General features: G+C 48.5%; 1 protein-coding gene across 1 annotated transcript in view; it reads right to left on the bottom strand.

The window, feature by feature from the left end:
• Window positions 1–27,978, bottom strand: part of ccdc170 (coiled-coil domain containing 170) — a 163,297-nt gene that overhangs the window by 102,654 nt on the left and 32,665 nt on the right. The window contains exons 3-6 of the mRNA XM_072505176.1: window positions 17,196–17,223; window positions 12,296–12,424; window positions 4,492–4,748; window positions 2,380–2,524 (exon numbers count right to left, since the gene is read on the bottom strand). Of these exons, the coding sequence (XP_072361277.1) occupies window positions 2,380–2,524; window positions 4,492–4,748; window positions 12,296–12,424; window positions 17,196–17,223 (559 nt within the window). The remainder of the gene's footprint in view (window positions 1–2,379; window positions 2,525–4,491; window positions 4,749–12,295; window positions 12,425–17,195; window positions 17,224–27,978) is intronic.

Here is a 27,978-nt window from a genome sequence, read left to right as displayed (position 1 = left end):
TATTCCAGATTTATGAATTGAATTTAAATTCCACCAGCTGCCGTGGTGGGATTTGAATCCACAGATTACTGGTCCAGTGACATTATCACAACGCCACCACCTCTCCCTGTTTCACAGTGGGACCTTTCTTGATGACAAAGTTGTGCCACATTTGAGTTATTCCCTATTCATCATTATTGCTGTATAATTTTGTTCAACCCATATAATCTAATAATTGTATCAAGTTACTACAAAGACCGGTCCTTGTCTACCCCAAAGCGGAGAAACAATGCCCAGAGCCTAAGGTCAGGTCCCCATCTAGAGTACTTCATTCAATTTTAAGCACCGTACATTAGTTTAGAGAAGCTGTAGTCCAGATTCACTAATAATAATCTTTATTGTCACAAGCAGGCTTACATTAACACTGCAATGACGTTACTGTGAAAAGCCCCTAGATGCCGCATTCCGGCACCTGTTCGGGTACACAGAGGGAGAATTCAGAATGTCCAAATTGCCTAACAGCACGGGTTTCGGGACTTGTGGGAGGAAACCGGAGCACCCGGAGGAAACCCACACACACACACACAGAAAGTGCAGACTCTGCACAGTGACCCAATTGAACCTGGGACCCTGGTGCTGTGAAGCAACAGTGCTAACCACTGTGCCACCGTGCCTCCCGAGGTCTTTAAGTCTTCAATTTATGAACAGGTTGCATAACCTTGGATTGTACTCCCTTGAGTTTAGAAGGTTGAAGGGCGATCATGGTCATTTATCTTCTGCCAAATATATCAAAGCCCTCAATATCTCCTATCTCATGGTTTATCCCATCCAATATTTCATATTCCTCTTCCTTAACCACAAGGTCTGCATCCTCCTCCCTCTTTTTTGAAGACAGAAACCAAGTATTCATTCAGAACCATGCCCTTTTTCCACCTCACACGAATATTAAGTCTGTGGTCTTGAATAGAACCCACCCTTTTCTTACATATTCACTTGCATTTTATGTTTTGATAAACCATCTTCGTGTCCCAGCCCCAGTCCTGGGCTTTATCACAGCAAGCAAGGCTGATGCTCCAGTGCAGTACTGAGGGAGTGCTGCACTGCAGGAGACACCATTTTGTGGTAAGACATTAAACAGAGGTTGCGCCACTTGCATCCACTCAGGTGGATGTTAAAGATCCCCGGCTTCATTTCGAAGAGTAAGAGGGAAGTTAACCATGATGTCCCGGCCAGTATTATCCCTCAATCAGGATCACAAAAACACATTGGGCGCGATCGAGTGGTCACACCGCGTCCAAAAAGCAGTACGCCGCAGCGCAGCGTGGCCAATAGAAGCCGGGAGACTCCGCTCCCGGAAACTACCCGGCTCACAACGCTGTGCGAGATCTAACGCGATCTCGCAGACATTGCAATGTAAATCCCACCCTTGTGGGCAGAATTACTCTTAGGCAAATCTGCATATTAAAGCAAGAGAGCCAGACTCAATTTAATATGCAAATTCCTGAAATACCCAAACCATCGGGATCTATACCCTTCGCATCAGAGACCTTGGCAAGCACCGTTCTAGTCTCCACAAGTGGTGACCAAATGGAATGGCACTCATGGGGGTCTCCCAGGGGATCGTAAGCCCTCAGTTGCACGCCCTTTGGTACACTGGTATTGCTGGTGCTGCCCAAGCACCCTGGCACTGCCAGCCTGACACTGACACAAGGATGCCAACCTGGCACTGCCAGCTGGAATGGGCACTGTCAGGGTACCAGGCTGACACTGTCAAGGTGGCAGGTTGGCATTTTTTTGCATGGTGGCGATCGGGCCGAAGGTGCCGGGGGGGGGGGGGGGGGTTTACCCTCCTATAGTGCGTTACAGCTTGGGGAGGTTCGGGGTCGCGTCAGGGGCTCCAGAGATCAGGATGCCATTCCGCTACACTGAGGAGTTCCGGCAAGTGGAGCTCCTCAGTGCAGAAAATGGGACTATGTTCGGCCTCAGCCGCGCACTCCTCGCTGAGGCCCTCTATCTAACCCAAGTGCTGTTTAATAGTGTTGTGTTTCTCACTATGGGACTTTGTTCCCATTTAGTTAAATCGCCACCGTTATCTGGTCATTATCACAATGCTGTTAGTGGGAATTTGCTTAGCACAACTTAGCAGCTGCATTTCCTCCATGACAGCAATGACTAAACTTACAAGAAGTACTTAATTGGCTATAAAGTGCTTTGATGCATCCGGTGGTTGTAAAAACGCTACATAAACGCAAGTCTTTCTTTTCTCTTCTTTTATTTTACTTGTTGATATTTTTTATTCCCTCTCTTTGCTTTCTGAAATTCCTCCGTAATTTCAACCCTGCCCTTTCAAACAGTAATATCTGGGTTAATGTGCCCTTGCATTAAGCATTATCTAGATACCTGTGACACCAGCAAATCCAGACGATGCTCTGCTCCTCTCAAATCTACATTCATGGCACGCGTGAGCTTCTCCAAAAACTCATCATGTTCTTTTGTTCTTCTCGTGTCTTCCTGCTTGGTCTCATCCCACTCTGTTAGATATTTTCTGCCAAGTAAACATTAGACAGGACTTTCGGCATGTTTAGGTTTTTAAATCAAGACTTTGGTGATTTAAATATCATGTCTAAATACATAGTGCTAACGTTTTTAAAAAAAATTAATTTAGAGAACCCAATTCTTTTTTTTTCTTCCAATTAAGGGGCAATTTAGCACGGTCAATTCACCTATCCTGCACATCTTGGGTCGTGGGGGTGAAACCCACGCAAACATTTTTCATTTCATTCATTTAATTTCATTTTTCAACACACATGGACAGTGACCCGGGGCTGGGATTGAACCCGGTCCTCAGCGCCATAAGGCAGCAGAGCTAACCACTGTGCCACCGTTCCGCTCTACATAAAGCTAATGTTAACTGATAATTTGACTGAATGTGGCAAAATTATTACACATCATCTAGACCTCATATGTACACATCGTTTTTTCTCTGTACATAATAGGTATCTGTGATATCTTTTATTCTGATGGTTCTTATGGTTAGAGAATCATCACACATCTTACTATCTGTTACTCTCGTCTTGGTTTTCCACTCTTTGTGGCTCGTTCTTTCTCTTTTTGTTTCTATCCCCTCAGCTCTTCGCTGGTTTTTGTTCTGTCATTTTCTGATTCCCTCTTCAATTTCAGGTGGAAAGTAGTGAATGACGTGGCATGGAAAGGCTGCATTTTCCGGTTGTGAATTATGGGGCTAATCTGGCGCTCAGTCACTCCATTCTCACCTTCGTGCCATCGCAGTTTTGCATCACTATCGTTCTTACTGTTCCCCCAGTTCCACGGATTGCCGATTCATTCACCTTACTTTCTCTACTTCTTGCCCTTTTAGCTACCTCCTCAAACCCAGTATCCTCCCAACCTATTGCTGCACAGACACTCATCTCACACTTATCTATCTATGCTCCCTCCTTATTTCCACTCATCCCCCAAAACATCAACGGGTCACTTTACCCCATTCCCAAACCTACTTATCACGGTTTCCCGAAAATTTTATCTGCTTCCTTAAAAATAAATCACATTAGGATAAAGGAAATATGTTTGGTGTCTGTCTCTTCGACTGTCTCACGGGTGTATGTTGTTAACTTACACATGCCCCATGTGTTGGCAAAGCACAGCCGATATATTCTTTTTTTTTTAAAATATGTTTTATTGAAAATTTTTTCCCAAACAACAATTTTTCCCCTCTTACAAAGCAAACGCAACAATAACAATACAGAAATTTTTAACAATACACAAGTAACAAAACCCCTTTATCTTTGACCTAAACTAAACTAAACCCCACCCCCCCCTGCCCCCTCCACCCCCCTTCCCCCTGGGTTGCTGCTGCTGGTCATCTGTCTTCCCTCTATCGTTCCCCGAGGTAGTCGAGAAATGGCTGCCACCGCCTGGTGAACCCTTGAGCCGATCCTCTCAGGGCAAACTTTATCTGCTCCAGTTTAATGAACCCCGCCATATCATTTACCCAGGCCTCCAGTCCGGGGGGTTTCGCCTCCTTCCACATGAGTAGGATCCTGCGCCGGGCTACTAGGGACGCAAAGGCCACAACGTCGGCCTCTTTCGCCTCCTGCACTCCCGGCTCTTCCGCAACTCCAAATAGAGCTAACCCCCAGCCTGAAGCTCATGCTGAATGCTAACAGTTTTGAGCTTTAAAACGCAACATTTCCCCTCCATTTGCTCAGGCGTTAACCCCCCCCCCCCCCCCCGCCCCCCCCCCCGCCTTGACATGTTCAGGAGATAAACCATCTCTCTCCCCCCCCCCCCCCCCCCGCCACCCCGCATCCATTGAGGAGCCTAAACTGAATGCCTCCTGACCAAGACCAAGAGTTACCCGCCTCCTCCCCCACACAGGGTCATACAAAATCTGAAGCACTCAATTGGGGTCACAAAGTTTGGGAAGCACTTTACTAAAAGAAGGACTCAGAAGATAAACGTTGAATGAATGTTTTAAGCTGAGAAGAAGCCTACCTGAGTTTTCTCTCTAATTTTGTATTCCTCTGTTCGAGTTCCCTGCTCTCATTTTGCAAGACCTCCAGTGTTACTTCTGCCTCAGTCTTTGACGTAAGCAGAGTTCCAGACCTCTCCTCAGATTCCAGAATCCTTTCTCGCAAGCAGCCGATGAGAGATTGCTGCCTTGTGTTGTCCACCTTGTAGCTTTCAACTTCCGCCTTTAGCTCCTGGAGATATCCCTCTCGGGAGGCAAGTCTCATACAAACATCTGTAAGCTGTCAGGAAGATTTGTCAGCAATCTGACACATTTGTACAGTAACTAATGACCTTACCTGTTGATAATGGGCTGGATTCTCCGGTCTCCCAGCCGCCTGTTTCTCGGCAGCGCGCGTGCGCTGGTAGCGGGACTCTATATTCCCGCTTTGTCAATGGGATTACCCATTGAAGCCAACCCACATCACCAGGAAACCTGCAGGTGCGGGTGTGCTGCCAGCGGGAAAAGAGAATGCCAACAGCCGGAGAATTCCAGCCAATGTTACCGAATGGCATGTAATGAATACCATATTACTACAGTCAAGATCAAGTTTAAATCAGTTTGTTCTCTGCAAACCATTAACGTACAGTTAGAAAATCATGTCAAATTAATTTTGGTAGTCATACCTTCCAGATTATTTTTTTTTTTTTAAATATATTTATTAAGAATTTTTAAACAAAATTTTTCACCCTTACAGACTAACCCCCCACCCCACCCCGTAACAAAAAGAAAGAAAGCTCACATAGCAAGACATGAACATGGTAAATCGATATGATACAGAGCTTTGTACATTGGATTCCTCCCGGACATGTCAGTTTTCCGGTTCATTCATGTATTTTCTTGCTCGAATGCCCCCCAAATAACCCCCCCCCACGAAAGATATCCCCCCCGGGTTGCTGCTGCTGCTGACCGAACTTCCTCTAACGCTCCGCGAGATAGTCTAGGAACGGTTGCCACCGCCTGTAGAACCCCTGCGCAGACCCTCTCAAGGCAAACTTTATCCTCTCCAGCTTAATGAACCCTGCCATATCATTTATCCAGGCCTCCACGCTGGGGGGCTTCGCATCCTTCCACATTAGCAAGATCCTTCGCCGGGCTACTAGGGACGCAAAGGCCAGAATGCCGGCCTCTTTCGCCTCCTGCACTCCCGGCTCGTCCACTACTCCAAATAGTGCTAGCCCCCAGCTTGGCTTGACCCGGACTTTCACCACCTTAGATACTGTTCCCGCCACTCCCCTCCAGAACCACTCCAGTGCCGGGCATGACCAAAACATATGGACATGGTTTGCCGGACATCCTGAGCACCTCCCATATCTGTCCTCTACCCCAAAGAACCTACTCAGCCTCGCCCCCGTCATATGCGCTCTGTGGACCACCTTAAATTGTATCAGGCTAAGCCTGGCACACGAAGAAGAGGAATTAACCCTACTTAGGGCATCAGCCCATAGCCCCTCCTCAATCTCCTCTCCCAGCTCCTCCTCCCATTTACCCGTCAGCTCCTCTACCAACGCCTCCCCCTCTTCTTTCATCTCCTGGTATATCGCCGACACCTTGCCCTCCCCGACCCATACACCCGAGATCACCCTGTCTTGAATCTCTAGTACCGGGAGCAACGGGAATTCCCTCACCTGTCGCCTCACAAACGCCCTCACTTGCATGTACCTGAAAGCATTTCCCGGGGGTAGCCCAAACTTCTCCTCCAGTGCCCCTAGGCTCGCAAACATCCCATCAATGAACAGGTCCCCCATTCTTCTAATCCCCGCCCGATGCCAGCTCTGAAACCCCCCGTCCATCCTCCCTGGGGCAAACCGATGGTTACCCCTGATCGGGGACCACACCGAGGCTCCCACTGCCCCCCTGTGCCGTCTCCACTGGCCCCAGATCTTTAGCGTTGCCGCCACCACCGGACTCGTGGTGTACCTTGTCGGCGAGAGCGGCAGCGGTGCCGTCACCAGCGCCCCCAGGCTCGTTCCTTTGCAGGTCGCCATCTCCAACCTCTTCCATGCCACCCCCTCTCGCTCCATCACCCACTTGCGGATCATCGCCACATTGGCTGCCCAGTAGTAGCCACCCAGATTCGGCAACGCCAACCCTCCTCTGTCCCTACTGCGCTCCAGAAACGTCCTCCTTACCCTCGGGGTCTTATTCGCCCACACAAAACCCATAATGCTCCTGCCTACCCTCTTAAAAAAGGCCTTGGTGATCATGATTGGAAGGCACTGGAACACAAAAAGAAACCTTGGGAGGACCACCATTTTGACCGACTGCACTCTACCCACTAGCGAGAGCGGCAACATGTCCCATCATTTGAAGTCCTCCTCCATCTGCTCCACCAGCCTCGTCAAATTAAGTTTATGTAGGGCCCCCCAACTCCTAGCTATTTGGATCCCCAAGTACCGAAAGCTCCTTTCCGCCCTCCTCAACAGTAGATCGTCTATCCCCCTTTCCTGGTCTCCTGACTGTACTACAAAGAGCTCACTCTTCCCTACATTGAGCTTATAGCCCGAAAAATCCCCAAACTCTCTTAGAGTCTGCATGACCTCCACCATCCCCTCCACTGGATCCGCCACATACAACAACAGGTCGTCTGCGTAAAGCGACACTCAATGCTCCTCTCCCCCTCGGACCACCCCCTTCCATTTCCTAGACTCCCTTAATGACATGGCCAAGGGTTCAATTGCGAATGCAAACAACAGGGGGGACAGGGGGCACCCCTGCCTCGTCCCTCGATACAGCCGAAAATACTCCGACCTCCGCCGATTCGTAACCACACTCGCCACCGGGGCTCTATATAGGAGCTTAACCCAGCTAATAAACCCTCCCCCGAACCCAAACCTCCGCAGCACTTCCCAAAGGTACTCCCACTCTACTCGGTCAAAGGCCTTCTCCACGTCCATAGCCACCACTATCTCCGCCACTCCCTCCACCGATGGCATCATTATCACGTTTAGGAGCCCCCGCACATTGGTGTTTAGCTGCCTGCCCTTTACAAATCCCGTCTGGTCCTCGTGAATCACCCCCGGGACACAGTCCTCGATCCTCGTAGCCAGCACTTTTGCCAGAAACTTAGCATCCACATTGAGGAGCGAGATCGGTCTATACGACCCGCATTGCAGTGGGTCCTTATCCTGCTTCAGGATCAAAGAGATCGTTGCCTCAGACATTGTCAGGGGCAGGGTCCCTCCCTCCCTTGCCTCATTAAAAGTCCTCACCAGCAACGGGGCTAACAGGTCTACGTACTGCCCATAGAACTCAACCGGGAACCCATCCGGTCCCGGGGCCTTCCCTGCCTGCATATGCCCCAGACCTTTAATCAGCTCCTCCAACCCAATTGGTGCCCCCAAACCAGCCACCTCCTGCTCCTCCACCCTCGGGAACCTCAGTTGGTCCAAGAATCGTCGCATCCCCTCTTCCCCTGCTGGGGGCTGGGATCTGTACAGCTCCTCATAGAAGGCCTTGAATGCCTCGTTTACTTTCATCGCACTCCGCACCGTAGCTCCCCTTCCATCCTTGACTCCACCTATTTCCCTCGCTGCCACCCTCTTACGGAGCTGGTGTGCCAGCATCCGGCTCGCCTTCTCCCCATACTCATACGTCGCCTCCTGCGCTTTCCTCCACTGTGCCTCTGCCTTCCTTGTGGTCAACAGGTCGAATTCCGTCTGGAGACTTCGCCTCTCCCTAAGTAGTCCCTCTTCAGGGGCCTCTGCGTATCTCCTGTCCACCCTTAAAATCTCCCCCACTAACTTCTCCCTTTCCCTGCCCTCTCTCTTCTCCCTATGAGCCCTGATGGAGATTAACTCTCCACTGACCACCGCCTTCAGCGCCTCCCATACTACCCCCACCTGCACCTCCCCGTTGTCGTTGGCCTCCAAGTACCTTTCAATGCACCCCCTCACCCTCCCGCACACCGCCTCATCTGCCAGCAGTCCCACATCCAACCGCCACAACAGGCATTGGTCCCTCTCCTCTCCCAACTCCAGTTCCACCCAGTGCGGGGCGTGATCTGAAATGGCTATGGCCGAATACTCCGTTCCCTCCACTTTCGGGATCAGCGCCCTGCCCAGAACAAAAAAATCTATCCGGGAGTAGGCTTTGTGCACTTGGGAGAAAACAGAAAATTCCCTGGCCTGCGGCCTGGCAAACCTCCACGGATCCACTCCCCCCATCTGGTCCATAAACCCCTTAAGCACCTTGGCCGCAGCCGGCCTCTTTCCGGTCCTAGATCTGGAGCAATCCAGTGCTGGGTCCAACACCGTGTTGAAATCCCCACCCATTATCAAGCTTCCTACCTCCAGGTCCGGAATGCGCCCCAACATACGCTTCATGAATCCAGCATCGTCCCAGTTCGGGGCATATACATTTACCAATACCACCCACGTCCCCTGCAACCTACCGCTCACCATCACGTATCAACCTCCCTTATCCACTACAATATTCTTGGCCTCAAACGACACCCGCTTCCCCACCAATATTGCCACCTCTCTGTTCTTCGCATCCAGCCCCGAATGGAATACCTGTCCTACCCATCCCTTACTTAACCTGACCTGGTCTGCCTCCTTCAAATGTGTCTCCTGGAACATGACCACGTCTGCCTTCAGTCCCTTTAAGTGCGCGAACACTTGGGCCCTCTTTACCGGCCCATTCAGGCCCCTCACATTACACGTTATCAGCCGGATTGGGGGGGCCTCCCACCCCCCACCCCCTCCCCCCACCCCCACCCCCCCTCCCCCCTTCCAGATTATTACTCACTACTACAGCAGCATTGCTTTGCACAGCTTAAAGAATGAACTTGCATTTACATAGAATCTTTCACAACCATAGAACTTTCCAAAGCGTTTTACAGCCAAGGAAGTATTTTTGAAGTGTAGTAACTGTTGTCATGTAAGAATGCGTCAGCTAATTTCACACAGCAAACCCCACAAACAACAATATGATAATGACCAGATCATATTCCTTAATAAAAGCAAATTACTGCGGATGCTGGAATCTGAAACAAAATAGAAAATGCAGGAAAATCGCAGCAGGTCTGGCAGCATGTGTAGGGAGAGAAAAGAGCTAACGTTTCGAGTCCAGTGACTCTTTGTCAAAGTTAGTAGACAGAGAAAGTGGGAAATATTTATACTGTGGAGTGAGAATGAAAGAGGAGTACCTCTGCACAGCAGCATGTTTTAATATTTTATCATTTAGATAATAATCCCTTTTGCTGTTCTTCCTACCAAAATGGATAACCTCACATTTGTCAACATTGTATTCCATCTGCCAAACCCTAGCCCATTCACTTAAACTATCCAAATCTCTCTGCAGACTTCCAGTGTCCTCTGCCCTTTTTGCTTTACCACTCATCTTAGTGTTGTCTGCAAACTTGGACACATTGCACTTGGTCCCCAACTCCAAATCATCGATGTAAATTGTGAACAATTGTGGGCCCAGCACTGATCCCTGAGGGACACCACTAGCTACTAATTGCCAACCAGAGAACATAGAACATAGAACATACAGTGCAGAAGGAGGCCATTCTGCCCATCGAATCTGCACCGACCCACTTAAGCCCTCACTTCCACCCTATTCCCGTAACCCAATAACCCTTCCTAACCGTTTTGGTCACTAAGGGCAATTTATCATGGCCAATCCACCTAACCTGCACGTCTTTGGACTGTGGGAGGAAACCGGAGCACCCGGAGGAAACCCACGCAGACACGGGGAGAACGTGCAGACTCCGCACAGACAGTGACCCAAGCAGGGAATCGAACCTGGGACTCTGGTGCTGTGAAGCCACAGTGCTATCCACTTGTGTTACCGTGCTGCCCCATTAAACACCCATTAACACCCATTAATCCCCACTCTTTGCTTCCTATTAATTAACCAATCCTCTATCCATGCTACTACTTTACCCTTAATGCCATGCATCTCTATCTTATGCAGCAACCTTTTGTGTGGCACCTTGTCCTAAGCTGTCTGGAAATCCAGATATACCACATCCATTGGTTCCCCGTTATCTACCGCCCTGGTAATGTCCTCACAAAATTCCACTAAATTAGTTAGGGATGACCTGCCCTTTATGAACCCATGCTGCATCTGTCCAATGGGACAATTTCCACCCAGATGTCTTGCTATTTCTTCCTTGATGATAGATTCCAGCATCTTCCCTACTACCGAAGTTAAGCTAATTGGCCTATAATTACCCGCTTTCTGCCGACCTCCTTTTTTTTGACAAGTTCAACCTAGTGCTGCCCCTCTATCCTGCTCCACACCCGAGTTTAAATCTCATCCTATTTTCAGTTCTCTCTAACTTTGACAAGGTCATCCAAACTCGAAACATTCACTCCATTCTCACTCCACAGATGTTGTCAGACCTGCTGAGATTGTCCAGCATTTTGTGATTTTGCTGCAAAACATTTAAGTGGCCGTGAAGCAATTTGGAATGTCCAGACCTCGTGAAAGACACTACATCAATGCAAGTTCATTTACATTACATTCGTGAGACTGCCCCTTGAATGCTGCAATCAACAGCAAGACTCATGAAAATAGCATAGCCCATAAGTGACGTGGAAAAGTTTGATAAGGCTGATCCCTGGTGCCATGAGGAAAGGTTTAAAATACTTGCAGCCTTGAGCACAAGTGCAGGAGAGAGGGCTCCAGAGGGACAGTTACAATATTAAGTGGAAGCGAAATGGTTAAACCATGGCTACAGGACCAGGGAGATACATCTACACTGCAAAAAGGATAGTCCAGGACTGATCGGTCGGGAAACACTTCTGCACACAGGGAGAGAGGAAAAACTCCTGCAAGGGTCATGAGTCGGGGAGTGAGGGCACAAAATGCAGGTGACATACAAAAGATAGTGAGATGCTGTGATGAGGAACTACAGGGGCGGAATTCTCCGAGCCTCCGCGTCAGAATCGCGATCGGCACGGGGGCACAGAATGGGCGTCAAACCCGGAATCCGATCCGACACCACTCCCGCGATTCTCCGGTCCCCGGTGAATCGCCCCGAATCGGGCACATGCGGGATACGCGCCACAGGTTGGGGGCCATTTTCAGAGGCCCCCAGGGTGATTTTCCGACGTAAACTGGCCGAGTTCCCGACGGCGTGGTTCTAACCACATTTTGCCTGTCGGAAACGGCCAATGGCGGCTGCTGAGTCAGTCTGCAGCTGCCCTGGTGGGGGGGGGCGGGGGGGGGGGGGGGGTCCTTCACTGGGTTGGGGGGGGGTTCACAGACAGCCAGGCTATCGATCAGGGGCCACCGCTCCGTGGGCATGCACGGACCCCCGACCGGAAGTGCAGGGCCCTGTATCGGCAGCCGGAGCTGCGAGGACTACTCCGGGGCCCTGCTATCACCCTCCAGGTAGGAAAATCACTCTGGACTTTAGTCCAGAGTGAACTTCCGCATTTTGCCGTTGGATTGGGACATAGCCCCATTATTGGAGAATCCCGCCCAAGGTTTCTGTTGAATGTTGATGGAATGGGTCCAATGGCCTCCCCTAATGTAGGTCTAAAGTCCTCCCAAAAATACCTGAACAAAATTAAATTCAGATGAAACCGTCCTCATGCAATTGACCATAATTTATTCACCATTTCCTTCTCAATTTACATATTCCATTAATGCTGACAGAGGATAAAGAAGAACCTGCATGCAGTTGTGTAACTGAATAAACAAAATGGATCTAAACAGGTGAAGGCCTGTGATTTAATCAGTAAACTTTACACCTTTCTCAACGTTAAAAAAATCTCACCCTTCCTGCCATCTGAAAGCAGGCCACTTCCTGCCTCAGGATTTTCAGATTACCTCAGCCTGACTGCTTTTGTATTTGACCTGCAGTGCAGCCAGTTCACTGCGAGCGGACTCAGATGCAACCCGATGATGATTCAGTTGTTCACGCAGGACAGGAATTTCCACCATTGGTTCAAAGATTCCCTGGAGGATCAAAAACAAATTGCGTGAGCTTCCCTTGCTCCACACAATATGCACTAACAGATGGATACCCAATGTCACTAAACAGCTCAGTCACTAATTACGATGAAATAGATGTAATTCCAAAATTCTGTTCGCTATTTCAAACCCAATCACCCTCTACTTCCCAGCCTCCTTGCAGGCCACGCTTTTAAGCCAAAAATCAAACCATGCCTCACACCCTTTCCTGGTGGTTTCTGTTTTGGGTGACCAGGCATCGCAGTTTTGGCGAGACAATCCTGGTTTTTCGCCAGGCCTCCAGTGTCCCGACAGTTTTCTTTCAATTTGCTCAAATGTTTCAATCCCCCACCCTCCCCCCACTCTTCAAATGCCCCGCTCCTTTAACCTGCCCCTCGGACTCCCTCTGCTGGCGCTAAACCCCCCCCCCCCAAACAGGCAATCTCGCGCTGCAGCTTAGGAATCGGAATGCCGACCTTTAAGCGGCTGTTCCAGGTCACACTCCCGCATGTGCGGAATCTTTCCCACCGGCACCCAGACCTGGGAGGGAATCAGCCCTCTGGGTGACAAAGGAAGACTGACGGCCGTGTCTGCCAACCACAACCCACACTTGGTGAGGTAGCCGGACAGAGTCATCAGTAAACCACCAACCAATGCGGAGGAAGGTTGCAGGCTGGCGAGTTCAGTTGGGCCCTGCCACGTCCAAGCAAGCATCTCGGCGAAACACCATTTGTGGGTTCTGGGTGCAAACAAATTCTCCCACACCTGAGGTACGTTCTAGAGTTTAACATGAACATTGCTGGAACCCAGTGTGTAAATTAAAGTAAACAGAGCTTTTAAATGGAGATCGGTCTTCGCATTGTGCATTGCACTGTAAAGTCAGATTGGAATAGAGGATTCCGACTGGAAACAGTTGTGACAAACAAAGGCTCGATTAGTTTTTTTTCACAAAAAGAGGCAGAAATGTATAATTGAAGCAAAAGTCAGTGGTTTGTAACTGCTGTCTTTACTTATTGGATGTCTTAACGGAGTTGCCAACTCTAGTTGGACATATGCCGGTAAATGCCGCCACATGGCCACCGACCTTCAACTGCCCCAACCCCCAACACTCCCGCCATCGGATGCCCATCCTGTCAATCATCACAGAGCCCACCGTCCCAAGGCTTTTCAATGTGTCCCAGTTTTGACTTTTCAAAATCTGGCCACCCTACCTCTTCCACGGTGGGAAGATGGCTCCCACACTCCTTTTGGGCACCATTCCTCGGGCCATAAACAACAAAACCCCACTTTGGACCCCAACTGTACAGGATGGATCCTAGAGGCCATAAGAGCTGTAAGATGTTCTCATCAACATCCTGAACACCACCATGTAGATGCATGGCCTACTGCTGAAGTGAGCGCCCAGAGGTGTAGCGCCCCACCTTTTTTCTTCTTTTTAATAAAAATTTAGAGTACCCAATTCATTTTTTCCAATTAAGGGGCAATTTAGCGTGGCCAATCCACCTACCCTGCACAGCTTTGGGCTGTGGGAGCGAAACCCACGCAAACACGGGGAGAATGTGCAAACTCCACACGGACAGTGACCCAGAGCCAGGATCGAACCTGGGACCTCAGCGCCGTGAGGCATCAGGGCTAACCACTGCACCACCATGCTGCCCATGTAGCGCCCCACCTGATAAGCACACACAGCTCAACACTAAGTGGTGAATAAGTCAGAAACTGCTGAATAGTCAGTAAATATTGTTCAAAAAATATTTAGGCTGGGCAATTTGCAGTTTTGGTGCTGCTGCCAGAGCTTTGCATATCATACCTATCTGAAAATTTAGCACAGTCTGATCTTAGAGACAAAAGAAAGGATTTGTTTTTTAGCCTTTCTTCATCTAACTGTGTCTCTGGGGAAATTACTAATGGAGGGTTTGTTTTCCAAGCCAGGACAAACACTCAGATCTACTACAGGTAATAGGAACACTGTAACATAGGTTGGTGACGGTGCGGCAGAAATGGGAAGAGGATTTGGGAGGCGTGGGGCGGGCTGGATTTGGGAGGAAGCAATGCGTATGGTTAATGCATCCTCGTCATGTGCTAGGCTCAGTCTTGTACAGCTTAAGGCTGTGCACAGAGCACATAAGATACCGGCTGGGCTGAGCCGTTTCTTCCCGGAAGTGGATGATCAATATACGCAATGTGCCGGATCCCCGCGAACCATGTTCACATGTTCTGGTCCTGTCCAAAATTAGTGGTATTTTGGAAGGGTGTTACGGATGTATCATCTCGGATGGTGAAGGTATTGGTCGAGCCTTCTCCATGGGTAGCTATCTTTGGTGTGTCTGAGGATCCTGGTGTCATGGTGGGAAAGGGAGGCGGTGTCGAGGCTTTTGCGTCCTTACGAGCTCGAACGAGAATTTTGCTTAATTGGCGGGCTACAGAACAGTGCTCTATGCATTGTTAATCTGTTAAGTGGTTTTGTGGTTGTTTAGTGCTAAGGACTGTTCCTGTTTTTGTATTCTCTATATATTTTGGATATACTTTCAATAAATTATCGTTCAAAGAAAATAACACTGTAGGCAGGTGGGCACCAGAATTGGCAGCCCGCCCACCAGGTTTAAAGAAAAATTAACAGACAATTGAGCTTGTTAACAAGTCAATTGGCTCAAATGTTGTGCTGCCCACACCATAGACCAGTTGAGCTGAATAGGCAGCCGTGATTGTATTAAATAGTGGAGCAGGCTCAAAGGGCCATATGGTATACTCCTTCTCCTTCTTATTGTGTTCTTGTGGTATATCTGTGCTAGAAATTCTTTGTAAATCAACTACAAAAAAACACAAGCATGTAGGAATTGTGCAAGTGAGCTCAATGTCAGTTTTCAGAGCATTTTATAATCTAAGAATTACTGTAATCAGTATTGGCAGTCAAACAGGTTTGATGCTTCCCTACAGCATCCCCCTGTGCATTACATAATTGGGTGTTAACTGGTTTCTTTTGAAGGAGTTAAAATCTCTGCTAAAATAGTGTTTTTCAGTAAATTATAATTTATATTTTTGCAGTTGTGTCTGAAGGAGACTTCAATTTTAGTTTCACTTTAAATGATGCCTGCATTTTAATGAGGTATTACGACCCTTCAGTAGGGGAAAACTAGATTGTTGTCTAGCATCAGGGGTCCTACAGAGACAACAAAAGCAGTTTCAGTTCAGCATTTTAAATCTCTCTTTAAATGATTGCTGAGGAAAATAAGTCTAAGAATCTGAGATTAGTTGCTCTAAAGTTAAAAGTAAAAGTGAATTCTGAATATCAAGGGAGATACCAAGTTGTCGGCAGTTTACTGGGAGAGGGAACAGCAGAGAGCAAGCCCTGAAGGAGGACACTTAAATCCAAGAACAAGAACAGCAATCTGAAAGTGACCCTGTTCAGTGAAGTTAAGAGTGATGAGCAGAGGAAGACTCAAGTGGTTAGCACTGTTGCTTCACAGCGCCAGGGTCCCAGGTTCGATTCCCGCTTGGGTCACTGTCTGTGTGGAGTCTGCACGTTCTCCCCGTGTCTGTGTGGGTTTCCTCCGGGTGCTCCAGTTTCCTCCCACAAGTCCCGAAAGACGTGCTGTTTGGTGGATTGGACATTCTGAATTCTTCCTGTGTAACCGAACAGGCGCTGGAATGTGGCAACTAGGAGATTTTCACAATAACTTCATTGCAGTGTTAATGTAAGCCTACTTAACAATAATAAAGATTATTATTATAAAGTTAAAAGACAACGCTGCAGGAAGCAGATGTAAAGCAATGCAGCTTACAAGAAGCGAGAGATCCAAGGAGATAGCCGAAAGTCAGTAACTCCTTAATGCAGGCTTATGAAGCAATGGTGTTCTCTCGATATAGCTGAATACCTGGGAGAGAGTGCATGGAAGGCGAAGCTTGAATGCATGTGATTGAGGGAGAGGAGCATCGAAAGGAGAGGTTGAAACCCTGAGGGTTGATCCTTGATGAAGACATCCGAGAGAGTGTCGTTTGCGAAGAGATTCCAAGGTGGGTTCTTCGAAAGCAGAGATTGGACACCCTCGTGTGGAAGATAGAATTCCAGTGAGGCCAGTTGGGTTCACAGTGTGACAAAGGTCTGGGGGGATTGATGAGAAGCCCATCAAAGTTCTTTGGGAGGCATAATGCCACTTGGTTTCAGAGCGTGGTGTGTCTTACCACAGGTCACCTATTGGTTTATGTGGACTGTGTACCTACTGAGAACATTAGAGTATAAGCGAGATTTTGTAACTTGGACAAACCAGTACATATCTGTAACAGTATAGTGGGGGGTGAAGGAGTAGTTCATCTTTTCTCGTTTAATAAATATTTTATTCTTTTGTTAAAAGTAGATCAAGCGAATACATCTCTGCGACTCTGTTCAGTAGCCACCTTCTCTGTTTCTAAACTAAAAATGAAAGCTGGGATCCATCCTGGGATCTGATTTGACCAGTGGTAACATTAGCAGGGATCATAACATTCGTTAAACAATCTGCCAATATCGGTGCGGCACGGTGGTGCAGTGGTTAGCACTGCTGCCTCACAGCGCTGAGGACCCGGGTTCAAACCCGGTCCCAGGTCACTGTCTGTGTGGAGTTTGCACATCCTCTCTGTGTCTGCCTGGGTTTCACCCTCCCAAAGATGTGCAGGTTAAGTGCATTGGCCACACTAAATTGCCCCTTAATTGGAAAAAAGAAGAATTGGGTACTTTAAATTTATTTTAAAAAACAATCGGCTAATATCATCAATTGCAACTTTCAAACAAAATACTCACCTTTTGAGCTTCCAATCTGCTCCAACTCCTGCAGTGAGAGAAAGAAAAATGCATACATGAATACACAATAACTATTGGGTACAGTGCCTGATCATTGGACTGATATCAACATTACAGATTAAAATCAATATTGCACACTACAGAACTTTTTCTTTTCAAAAAGACTTCAGAAATGAATGCATAGAAATATATCAATTGGAAATGTTACAAAGTCTTGAAGATACAAGGCACAATTAAACGGCCATGCTGTACCCGAGAAGCAGTGCGCCACGGCGCAGCGTGGCCCATAGAAGCAGGCAGACCTCGCGCCGGGATCTACCTGGTTCGCAATGCCTCACGAGATTGATCGTGATCTTGCGAAGTGTTGCGATGTAAATTCCATCTTTTGTGGGCGAGAACACTTTTAGGCAAATCTGTATATTACAGCAAGACAGCGAGTCTCACTTTAATATGCAGTTTGCTGTGCTGCCTGTTTCTCTTTACTAAGTTCTTTACTCCGGCTCTGTTCCAATTAGGGCAATCAGTGAATTTACCTTCTTTCTATATTGTCTATGTCCGAATGCTTAGAGTCGCCAGGTAGCGAATGATACCACCACAAGTTTCAACCGGCTAGCGATCAAAGAGCCAAACACCAGTTAGTTAGTTCAAGGTCAAGGGTACTTTATTCACATACAATCAATCATGCAACATAAACACTACTAGTTAACTACACCTATCGACTAAGACAACCTGTACTTAACCTCGGGCACCCGGTTTAGGTCAGGAAACAGTGGCCGCTGTTCAGGATCTCTTGGGTTCGAAGGAGTAACTGCTGCTCAGCTGGGCTCGTCCTTCTGATAGTGGGCGTTGAACTCGAACTTGCTTCTGGTGTTGCTGCAGTTGGCGATGGCCGTGACCGGGGTACCAAGGCCAAAAGAGAGCGAGCATATGGCGAACTCTTCCTTTATACTTGGGGGGCTTTCGCGCTCTTTTGGGCGGTCCTTCAATTTGGGCCTTACTAATTGGGTGAACCCTGATCACTCCGTTCGATTCCTTAGCCAATAAGTGAGCGGGGATCTGGATGACTGGGCGTGTCTGTTGTTTGCGTTTCCCTTGGACAGGGAGTGGCGCTGAAATGTCTGGGAATGTCCCGGTTGCTGGAGTACCAGACCTTTGTGTTGGGGGAGATGGGCTATCACATGCTAATCGGCCTGATTAACATGCTAATGGGACGGGGTTTCGATACCGTCTGGACTTTGCTGGCAGATATGCATTTCAGGCTCAGAACCAGCCTGATTCTTGGTTTGTCCATTTTACCCATCAGTCTTTGCGAGTTGCTCTGTGCTTAGTTGGAAGTGGCCATGTCAGATGGCTACAGCTGAGGTACGCGAGGCGTTCAGATCTATCCCCTTCGCCTCGGGTGAGCGCCGTTCTGTACTGGCCTCCAAAATGGGGACCAGATGGAATGACACTTGTGGGGGTCACCCAGGAGATTGACGGCACACAGGTACATGCTCTTTGGGCAGGGTGGTACCCTGGCACTGCTGGTGTCACCTAGCATCCAGGCAGTGCCATCTGGATGTCAGCCTGGCACTGCCAAGGTGCCCAGGTGGCACTGCCAGTTGGCAGGGTCACTGCCAGGGCGCCAAGCTGGCATTTTTTGAACGGTGGCGTTCAGGTCGTGGGTGCATGAGGGCCAACCCTCCCATAGCGGTTGGGGCTTGGGAGGGGTGTCGGGGATCACTTTGGGGACTCCAGAGGTCAGGACGCCATTGAAAAATGGCGGACCGATCTCTCATTACACTAAGGAGTTCAGGCGAGCGGAGCTCCTCGATGCACCAAACTGAGCTCTGTGCGGAATCAGCCACACGTTCCCCGCTGAGGCCCCCTATCTAACCAGTGTGCCGTTTTATAGCATCGTGTTTCTCAGCGCTGCAAGCGCCGGGAAACACACAGCTAAACAGGCTTGCTATGGGATTTTGTTCCAATTTAGTTAAATCCCACCCACTATCTAAAAGAAAAATGGAACATACCACACGTACGAAAAAGCATACAAAATAGAAGCAGAAGTAGGCCTCTTGAGCCTGCTCCGCCATTTATCAAGATCACAGCTGATCTGTTTGCATTTCGAATTCCACATTCCCACCTTCCCACAATAACCCTTGATTTCCATGCCCAACAAGAATCTATCTGCCTCTGCCTTAAAAATATTCAGTGATCCCGCCTCCACCACCTTCCGAGGCTCGGTCATGGACTCACATCAGTTGATTATGGAGGGGGGGGGGGGGGTTTGTTTCCTGAGGGAGTGCGGGGTGGGGGGGGGGAGGGGAGTGATGGGGGGTTGGAGGTTGGGAGGCCTTGGGAGGGGTTGCCATGCTAGCTGGGGGGGCTAGTTAACATGAGCGCAGTGGTGGATGGTCAGGTCCACCCTCTCCTTCAGCCTCTTTTGGGTCTACTGCATCAGCCCCATCTCAGCTGCCAACGAGGCCAGCTGCTCCTTGTGCTCCCCCACCACCTCCTCCACTTTCTGAATTGCCTGGTCCTGGGACACCAGCATCAGCCCCACACGATCAATCCCTGCTTTGAGCATCTGTACCACCTTGGCTAGGTTCTCCCTTCTCTGCTGGCTGAACTTCACATTTAAGAGGTCCACCAGCTGCTCTGTAGACCACTGGGCGGGCAGAACAGGCCCTTTGCCCGCCGCCATCTTGTCCTGTGGCGCACAAAGATTCTCTTGCTCCACAAGCTCCCCTCTGCTCAACCCACTCCTAGTCCGCGGATCCATCCACCAGCCACACCCGAGGAGTCACACTTTCTCCTGGCAATCCACCTTGAGCGGGAGCTACCAAATGTTCTACCGCTCACTCCATGGCTGCCACTGGAAGACCAGATTGGTACCATTGGCTGTTCCAAGATGATGTAGGTAACAAGTGGTGCTTCTCGCTTATCATATCATTTTGGACACTGTTTTCTATTTAGTCATGTTTTGCATATAAAATTAACAAATTTGTTTTTATTCATTCTCGGGACAAGGGCATCACTCGTGCCATCCAGCATTTATTGTCCATCCCCAGCTGCCCCTGAGAAAGATGGTGGTGGTGAACCGCCTTCTGGAACTGCTGCAGTCTACATGGTAAAGATAATTCCAGTGGAAAGAGGCGAAGCCCCCCAGCGTGGAGGCCTGGATAAATGACATGGCAGGGTTTATCAAGTTGGAGGGGATAAAGTTTGCCTTGAGAGGGTCTGCGCAGGGGTTCTCCAGGCGGTGGCAACCATTCCTAGACTATCTCGCGGAGCGTTAGATGAAGTTTGGTCAGCAGCAGCAGCAACCCGGGGGGGGGGGGGGGAGACACGGGACACGGACATCTCTTTCACCGGGGGGGGGGGAGAAGGGTGGAGGGGGAAGGGGGGTTTTCCTGGGGGCACTTGAGCAAGAAAATACATAAATGTTCAGGAAAGTTGATATGTGCGGGAGGAATCCAATGTACAAAGTTCTGTATTATGTTGATTTGATATGTTTATGTCTTGCTATGCGACTTTTCTTTACTTTTTGTTATGGGGGGGGGGGGGTTTGTATGGTTGAAAATGTTGTTGAAAAATTCTTAATAAACATATTTTTTTAAAAAAGAAGATAATTCCACATTTGGAGTCCCATGATCTTGAACTAGCAACCGTGAAGGGACAATATATATCCAAGTCAGGATGCGGTAAGGCATGAAAGGTAGCTTTGAGGTGTTGGTGTTCTCATGCACATGCTACTCTTGTTGTTCTAGGTGTTGGAGGTTGCGGATTTGTGCCCAACCTCCACATCCCACACCCAACATCATCAACTGGTCTTGTCTCACTAGATTGCCAAACATGCCACCTTCAAGAGAAATACACATGCAGGACATGTTATGGAGGTCTTGTGGTGCAGTGGGTAGCGTCCCGGTCTCTGAGCCAGAAGCTCCGGGTTTGAGTCCCACTCCAGGACTTGATGACCAAGTAAGGTGCGTTCATAGCGCAACAAAAACAGGTTTTGCATCAACCTGCAAAATCCTTCCAAACACACTCATGGCTGGTGGTCAGAACATGAGAAACTAGGGTTCTGGGTGGGGGTGACAAAGGTGCTTTCGAAAGTAGTGGGGGTCCAGGTCGAACCAAGCTGGGGGTTGGCTATATTTGGGGTTGCACAAGAGCCGGGAGTGCAGGAGGCGAGAGAGGCCGATGTTTTGGCCTTTGCGTCCCTAGTAGCCCGGCGCAGGATACTGTTGATGTGGAATGAAGCCAAGCCCCCGGGGGTGGAGACCTGGATAAATGACATGGCAGGGTTTACAAAGCTGGAACGGATTAAGTTCATCCTAAGGGGATCGGCTCAAGGGTTCACCAGGCGGTGGCAACCGTTCGTCGAATACCTCACAGAAAGATAGAGGGAATGGAAAAGAAGAAGGCAGCAGCAGCAGCCCAGGGGTGTGGGGGGGGGGGGGGGGGGGGGGGGGGGAAAGAGGAACCAGAAGGACTCTCAGGGTTGTTAATATATATGTTTAATATGTATAGGTCGTTGTTATAAATAATTGTATATTGGACTGTTAAATCATATTTTTGGAGAGTGTTTATCTGAGACAAGGCAGTTGCCATTTAGTTTTAGTTTTCGTTTTTGTTATATATTATTTATTCTTTGTTTATAAAACAGGTCATTGTTACTTATACTGTTATATTATTGTGTAAAGGATGCACAATGTACTGTGATGGTTGACCAAAAATTTTCAATAAAATATTTTTTAAAAAAGAACATGAGAAACTCCTGGTCATAGAGTCAAAGAATCCCTACAGTGCAGAAGGAGGCCATTCGCCCATCGTGTCTGCACTGGCCCCCTGAAAGAACAGTCCACCCAAGCCCACTCGCCCACCCCATCCTAATCACCCCCTAACCTAACCTACACTAAGGTCCAATTTATCATGGCCAATCCAACTAACCTGCACATCTTTGGACTGTGGGAGGAAACCGGAGCACCTGGAGGAAACCCACACAGGCACAGGGAGAAAGTGCAAACTCCACACAGAGAGTCATCTGCGGCCGGAATTGAGCCCAGGTCCCTGGCGCTGTGAGGCAGCAGTGCTAACCACTGTACCGTCGTGCTGCCCATGCTTGATGTTGAGTAGCGTCCCTCAAGCTATAGCCCCTGGTGACAGACTAGAAACTTGTTCCAGGAATTACTAGCTATGGAAACAGCCAAACGTCTGCCTTAGTGCACCACTAGGTGCAGGGAGAGAAAGAAGAAGGATATGTTATAGCCCTCAGGTCACACTGTCACAAGAGTAGCTATTCAGCAGTCAAGGTAAACCCCTGTTCATAGGGAATTTGTGGAGCGCTTACAAAAATATTCGTGATGTTGAATTCAAGGATGCAGACCTGACGTTTGTAGCCATTCCAGTGTGATTTCTTTTTGTTATCTGCTGTAGTTTTTATTCCTTTAAATCAAATATTAATATGGATAATCATTCCCATGGATGTAGAATGTTACTCAAGTGATCCCAGGTACTGGTCCAACACATCACTACCAAGATTGACTATAGGTTTGTAAGATAGGGTATCACACTGGGCCCCCCTACCTAAAAATATTTACTTTAATATACCATAGAGACAAAAACCCAAATATTTAATCAGACGCTCAAAAGCCGATGTAACAAGCAAATAAAAGCTGCATATCACACGCAGCTCCCCAAAGTATTCAGCTTGTAACACGCACATGATCAATTATATTGCATTAAGTGTCAGATTGGATCATTCCTGCCTGTAAGACAAGGATTTAAGTTCGAGCTCTGCTCCAGGCGTAAGCACGCTTCAGTATAATGCTGTGGGAGTGCTGTATTTCAGATATAATGTTAAACTGAGATCCAATCTGCAAAAGATCCAGTGATGTGATCTGAATAAGAGGAGGGAGGTTGGCCTCGGTTTCTGCCACCAAACGCGGATTAACTGGCCATTCATTACAGGCGCTGTTTGTGGGACTTTGCTTTGTGCAGTTGGTTGCTGTTTACTTAAATAGCAACAGGGTGAGCTTTTCAAATGTAACTATAACAACAACAACCTGCTTTTCTACAGTTCCACATTACAATCTGTGAAACGTTTTGAGAAATGGTGCTAGAAAAATGCAGACCCTTTCTCCACGTTTCATGTAGATTGGAGATAAAGTGATCTTTGAAACGCGCTCGCTGTTCTATCGTGACGTTATGAATGCCCAACATGATATCCTTGCTCCAATTTAGGGGTCATGGAATCCTTACAGTGCAGAAGGAAGCCATTTGGCCCATTGCGACTACACCTACCCCCCGAAAGAGCACTCTATCTGGGTCCACTCCCCCGCCCACCCCACCTTATTCCCGTAACCTAACCTGCACATCCCTCGTCACTAAGGGACAATTTAGCGTGGCCAATCCACCTAACCTGCATATCTTTAGGTCAAAACACTTATTAAAATGGTTCCTGCAAGATATCTTTCTGAATTAGTTTTTGATCTGCAGAAAGAGTTTTACGAGGGGCATCTCAGCCACCGGAAAGAAAGTCAGCCAGCAGTGAACACGCCACGATGAAGCCCAGCCTGCAACCATAACACACTGGGGGTGGGCTAAACTAGCTGAGAGTGGGACCTCTGCCCCTCAGTGGGATGAGATCCTGCCCTCTGGAGCTGCCAGCCAGTCAGATCAGTTGGCAGCTCCAGTAGTCCTGGCAGTGCAATAGCTCAGTAACGGGCACTTCCGGGACTACAGATGGGCACCGGGTGCTTTTTGAATGAGGCTCCCTTCCTGCATTTTTCCATCGAGGTCACAAAAATCGGCCTGCCCACACCAACCGGGCAGTGGATTATCCCAGTCAATAGGTTTGCTAACAAGCCTAATTGACCATTAATTATTCATTTAGATGTCCAAAGGTGTGCAGGTTATGTGGATGGGCCATGATAAATTGTTCTTAGTGTCCAAAGGTTGGACGGGGGATTGGGCCTAGGTAGGGTGCTCTTTCAGAGGGTTGGTGCAGGCTCGATGGGCTGAATGGCTTTCTTCTGCACTGTAGGGACTCTCTATGATTTAAATATGGTAAGGGGAGGTCGCCGATTGCAGCACCCGGCCACCTCATGTGTTTGTTGTGTCAGCTCTAGTCTGGGCAGGAAGGCAGTGGGACAGCCACTCGATATATACATTATGTGCCCCTCCCGCCCCAATACTCCTCAAAACATGCCCGGCGAAGGGCAGGGAGTAAAACCAGCCCAAGGAATGGCCAAGCCAACCATGACTGGCAATCCTGTGTTAATGTTCAAACCATTCTGCATTAGACAAAAGTGCAAAACCATAACAGACAAAAATGTCCCAATGCAATTCTTAGATGTGTAATTAGACAAATATGGATGACAAGCCAAAGAAGCAGATATTAAGAGGGGGAAAGTCAAGTCCAAGAGGTGGGTTTTAAGTAATGTATACCATGGTTTTATGACATAAGTTCCTTCTTGGTATTACGGGTCAGGGTTTAGAGAACCCCAAAGTGTATCATGGAGTTCACCTGACCGATAACTTTTAAATAGATTTTGATTATGGGGAGCACAAGGGCCCACTTTACAGGTGTGGTGCAACAGAGAACTAAGAGTATTTTTAAACAAAAACAATGTTTATTATATGAATCCAGTTAACGTTTTTAAACACACACAGTAAACATGCTAGCGACTATCAACTCAAATACTCGCCCCAAAGAATACAGTACTCTTATAAATAACCCTTCATCTTCCTCTTTAACACAGAGATCAGGTTTAAATTCTCTACTGAGAGCAGTTATCACTTTTAAATTAGCAAGTGATTTGAAGATATTCCTTTCATGCAGAAAGAAATCAGAATTACACCTGGTTTTGCTGGATACAGCTCCCAATCTGCAAAAAGAAACCAAACACACCCTGTAGCTGCCAGCTCGAAGCGAAAGTAAAACCGACAGACAGCCCAGCTCCACCCACACTCTGACATCACTGCAGCTATTTGATAAACCCCATTTCTTAAAGGTACATCCACTACAGCTATTTGATAAACACCCATTTCTTAAAGGTACTCTCACATGACATTGGTCAAAGTGTCTTAACAAATGTAAACCACCCCCGAGCCAAACTACTGAGAATTCCTCAGACGTGGAGCTCCTGTTTGCCAACATGGAGTACACATCGTCATTAATGCACTTGCTTGACTCTGGCAGCACTGAGCTTAGAATGGCAACAGCCAAAGATTAGGGAACCCCAGCTGGAATATAACCAGGTAAATCCACACAGGCAGTCGACACGGGGGTCTATGACACGAGGATTGGAGGACCAAAAGGATAAGCCAAGACCCCTCCTGCCCTCTCAGGTGGATATATAAGATACCATGTCATTATTCAGAAAGGAGCAGGGGAGCTATGCACAGCACCCTGGCCAATAGTTACCCCTCAAGTTATCTGGTCATTATCAAATTGCCCTTTGTGGGATTTAGCTTTGCGCAATTTGGCTGTATTTCATACTTTAAGGCAGTGACTACACTGCAAAAGTACTTCTTTTTTTAATGTATTTTATTCCAAACATATTCAAAAATGCAAAAACATAAATAATCTGGGAAACACTACCCATCTCACAATTTTACAGTCTGTACAAGTTTTTCGCCTTTTTCACCCCATCCCCCCCCCCCCCCCCCCCCCCCCCCCCCCCCCCCCCAAGCGACAAACAATTCCTCGAATATGGCCACAAACAATCCCCACCGTGCCTCAAAGCCCTCGCTGAACCCCTCAATTCAAACTTAATCTTCTCCAACTGGAGGAAATCGTACAGGTCCCCTAGCCAGGCCTCCAGCCCCGGCATTGCCATCGACCGCCATTCCAGCAAAATTCTTCGCCGGGCAACCAGAGAGGCGAAGGCCACGACTCCGGCCTTCCTCCCCTCCATCAGCTCCAGCATTTCTGATATCCTAAAAATTGCCACCATCGGGTCCAGCCTGACCTCCTCCCCCACAATCTCTGATAGCGTCCCAAACATTCCCGCCCAGTATTGCTCTAACTTCTCACAGCCCCAGAACATATGCTCGTGATTTGCTAGTCGTCGTCCACACTTCTCACACTCGTCTGCCACCTCCTGGAAGAAACCACTCATCCTCGCCCGAGTCATGTGGACCCTGTGTACCACCTTAAACTGTATCAAACTCATCCTCGCATACGAGGAGGTTGAATTCACCCTGCGTAGTGCCTAACTCCACAACCTATCTCCCCCCCAACTCCTCCTGACATTTCTCCTTGATCCTCATCATCTGCGCTCCCCCCTGCTCCCCAGCCACCTTTACATGTCCCCAATCCTACTCTGCCCTTCCATGTCTGGAAACAGCAGCCGTTCCAATAGAGCATATTCCGGCAGCCGGGGAAATCCTTTCCACACCCTCCGTGCAAAGTCCCTTCTTTGTAAATACCTAAATTCACTTCCCTTCGGGAGCTCTACCTTCTCCCGCAGCTCTTCCAGACTTGCAAACCTCTCCTCCAAATATAAATCCCTTGCCCTCAGCAGCCCCACTTCTCTCCACCTCTTGTACATACAATCAGTCTCCCCCTGTTTGAACACGTGGTTCTCCTACAGCGGTGTTAACACCGACATCCCCTCCATCCTAAAGTGTCTCCTCAGCTGGTTCCACACCCTAATTGTGGACTGTGCAATTGGGATCTCCGTATATCTTCTCAGTGCCAGCCGGAGCGCTGCCGTCACCATGGCCCTCAGGCTGGACCCCTGCAAGATCCTTCCTCCATCCTAACCCATTCCAACCCCTCTCCTTCCCATCATCGCTTCACTTTCTCCACATTCGCAGCCCAATAGTAGTGCAGCAGGTTCAGGAACGCTAACCCCTCCCTTCTGCCTCTGCAGCAGGGCCCTCTTCACCCTTCGCATCTTCCCCGCCCTTCACAAAATAACTGCTTCCGAAAAAAGGCCTTCGGAATAAAAATTGGGAGCGTCTGGAATATAAATAGGGACCATGGCAGGACATTCATTTTCACCACTTGGACCCTCCCCGCCAGGTTCAAATGCAGTGTATCCCACCTCCTAAAGCCCTTTTTTTCTTAATTTAGTGTACCTAATTCATTTTTTCCAATTAAGGGGCAATTTAGCGTGGCCAATCCACCTAACCTGCACATCTTTGGGTTGTGGGGGCGAAACCCACACAAACACAGGGAGAATGTGCAAACTCCACACAGACAGTGACCCTGGGTTGGTATCGAACCTGGGACCTCGGCGCCGTGAGGCAGCAGTGTTAACCACTGCGCCGCTGTGCTACCCCCTAAAGTCCTCCTTTATCTCTTCCACCAATTTTGTTAAGTACCACTTATGCAATGTCGCCCACTCCCCCATCACCTGGATCCCCAGATACCTAAACCTATCCCTGGCTAACCTAAATGGCAACCCCCCTAAATTCGCTCCCCGACCCATTGACCGGGAATACCTCGCTTTTCCCCACATTCAACTTGTAACCCGAGAAAACCCCAAACCTCTCTAATAGGCTCATAATCCTCCACATATTCTCCAGTGGGTCCGACATGTATAACAGCAGGTCGTCCGCATACAGTGACACCCGGTGCTCCCTACTCCCCCTCCTAATCCCCAGCCACTCTGCTGACCCCCTAAGGGCCATTGCCAAGGGCTCTATCGTCAGCACAAACAGCAGCGGCATTCCCCTATGCAACCTGAATCTCCATGAGCTCATCTCATTGGTCTGTACACTCACCACCAGGGCCACGTATAGCAGACGCAACCATGCCACAAACTTTGACCCAAACCTTCCCAGG

Source organism: Scyliorhinus torazame, chromosome 1 (genome assembly GCF_047496885.1).
Source record: "Scyliorhinus torazame isolate Kashiwa2021f chromosome 1, sScyTor2.1, whole genome shotgun sequence".
NCBI classification, from domain to species: domain Eukaryota; kingdom Metazoa; phylum Chordata; class Chondrichthyes; order Carcharhiniformes; family Scyliorhinidae; genus Scyliorhinus; species Scyliorhinus torazame.
This window is presented reverse-complemented; position numbering and strand designations above follow the sequence as displayed.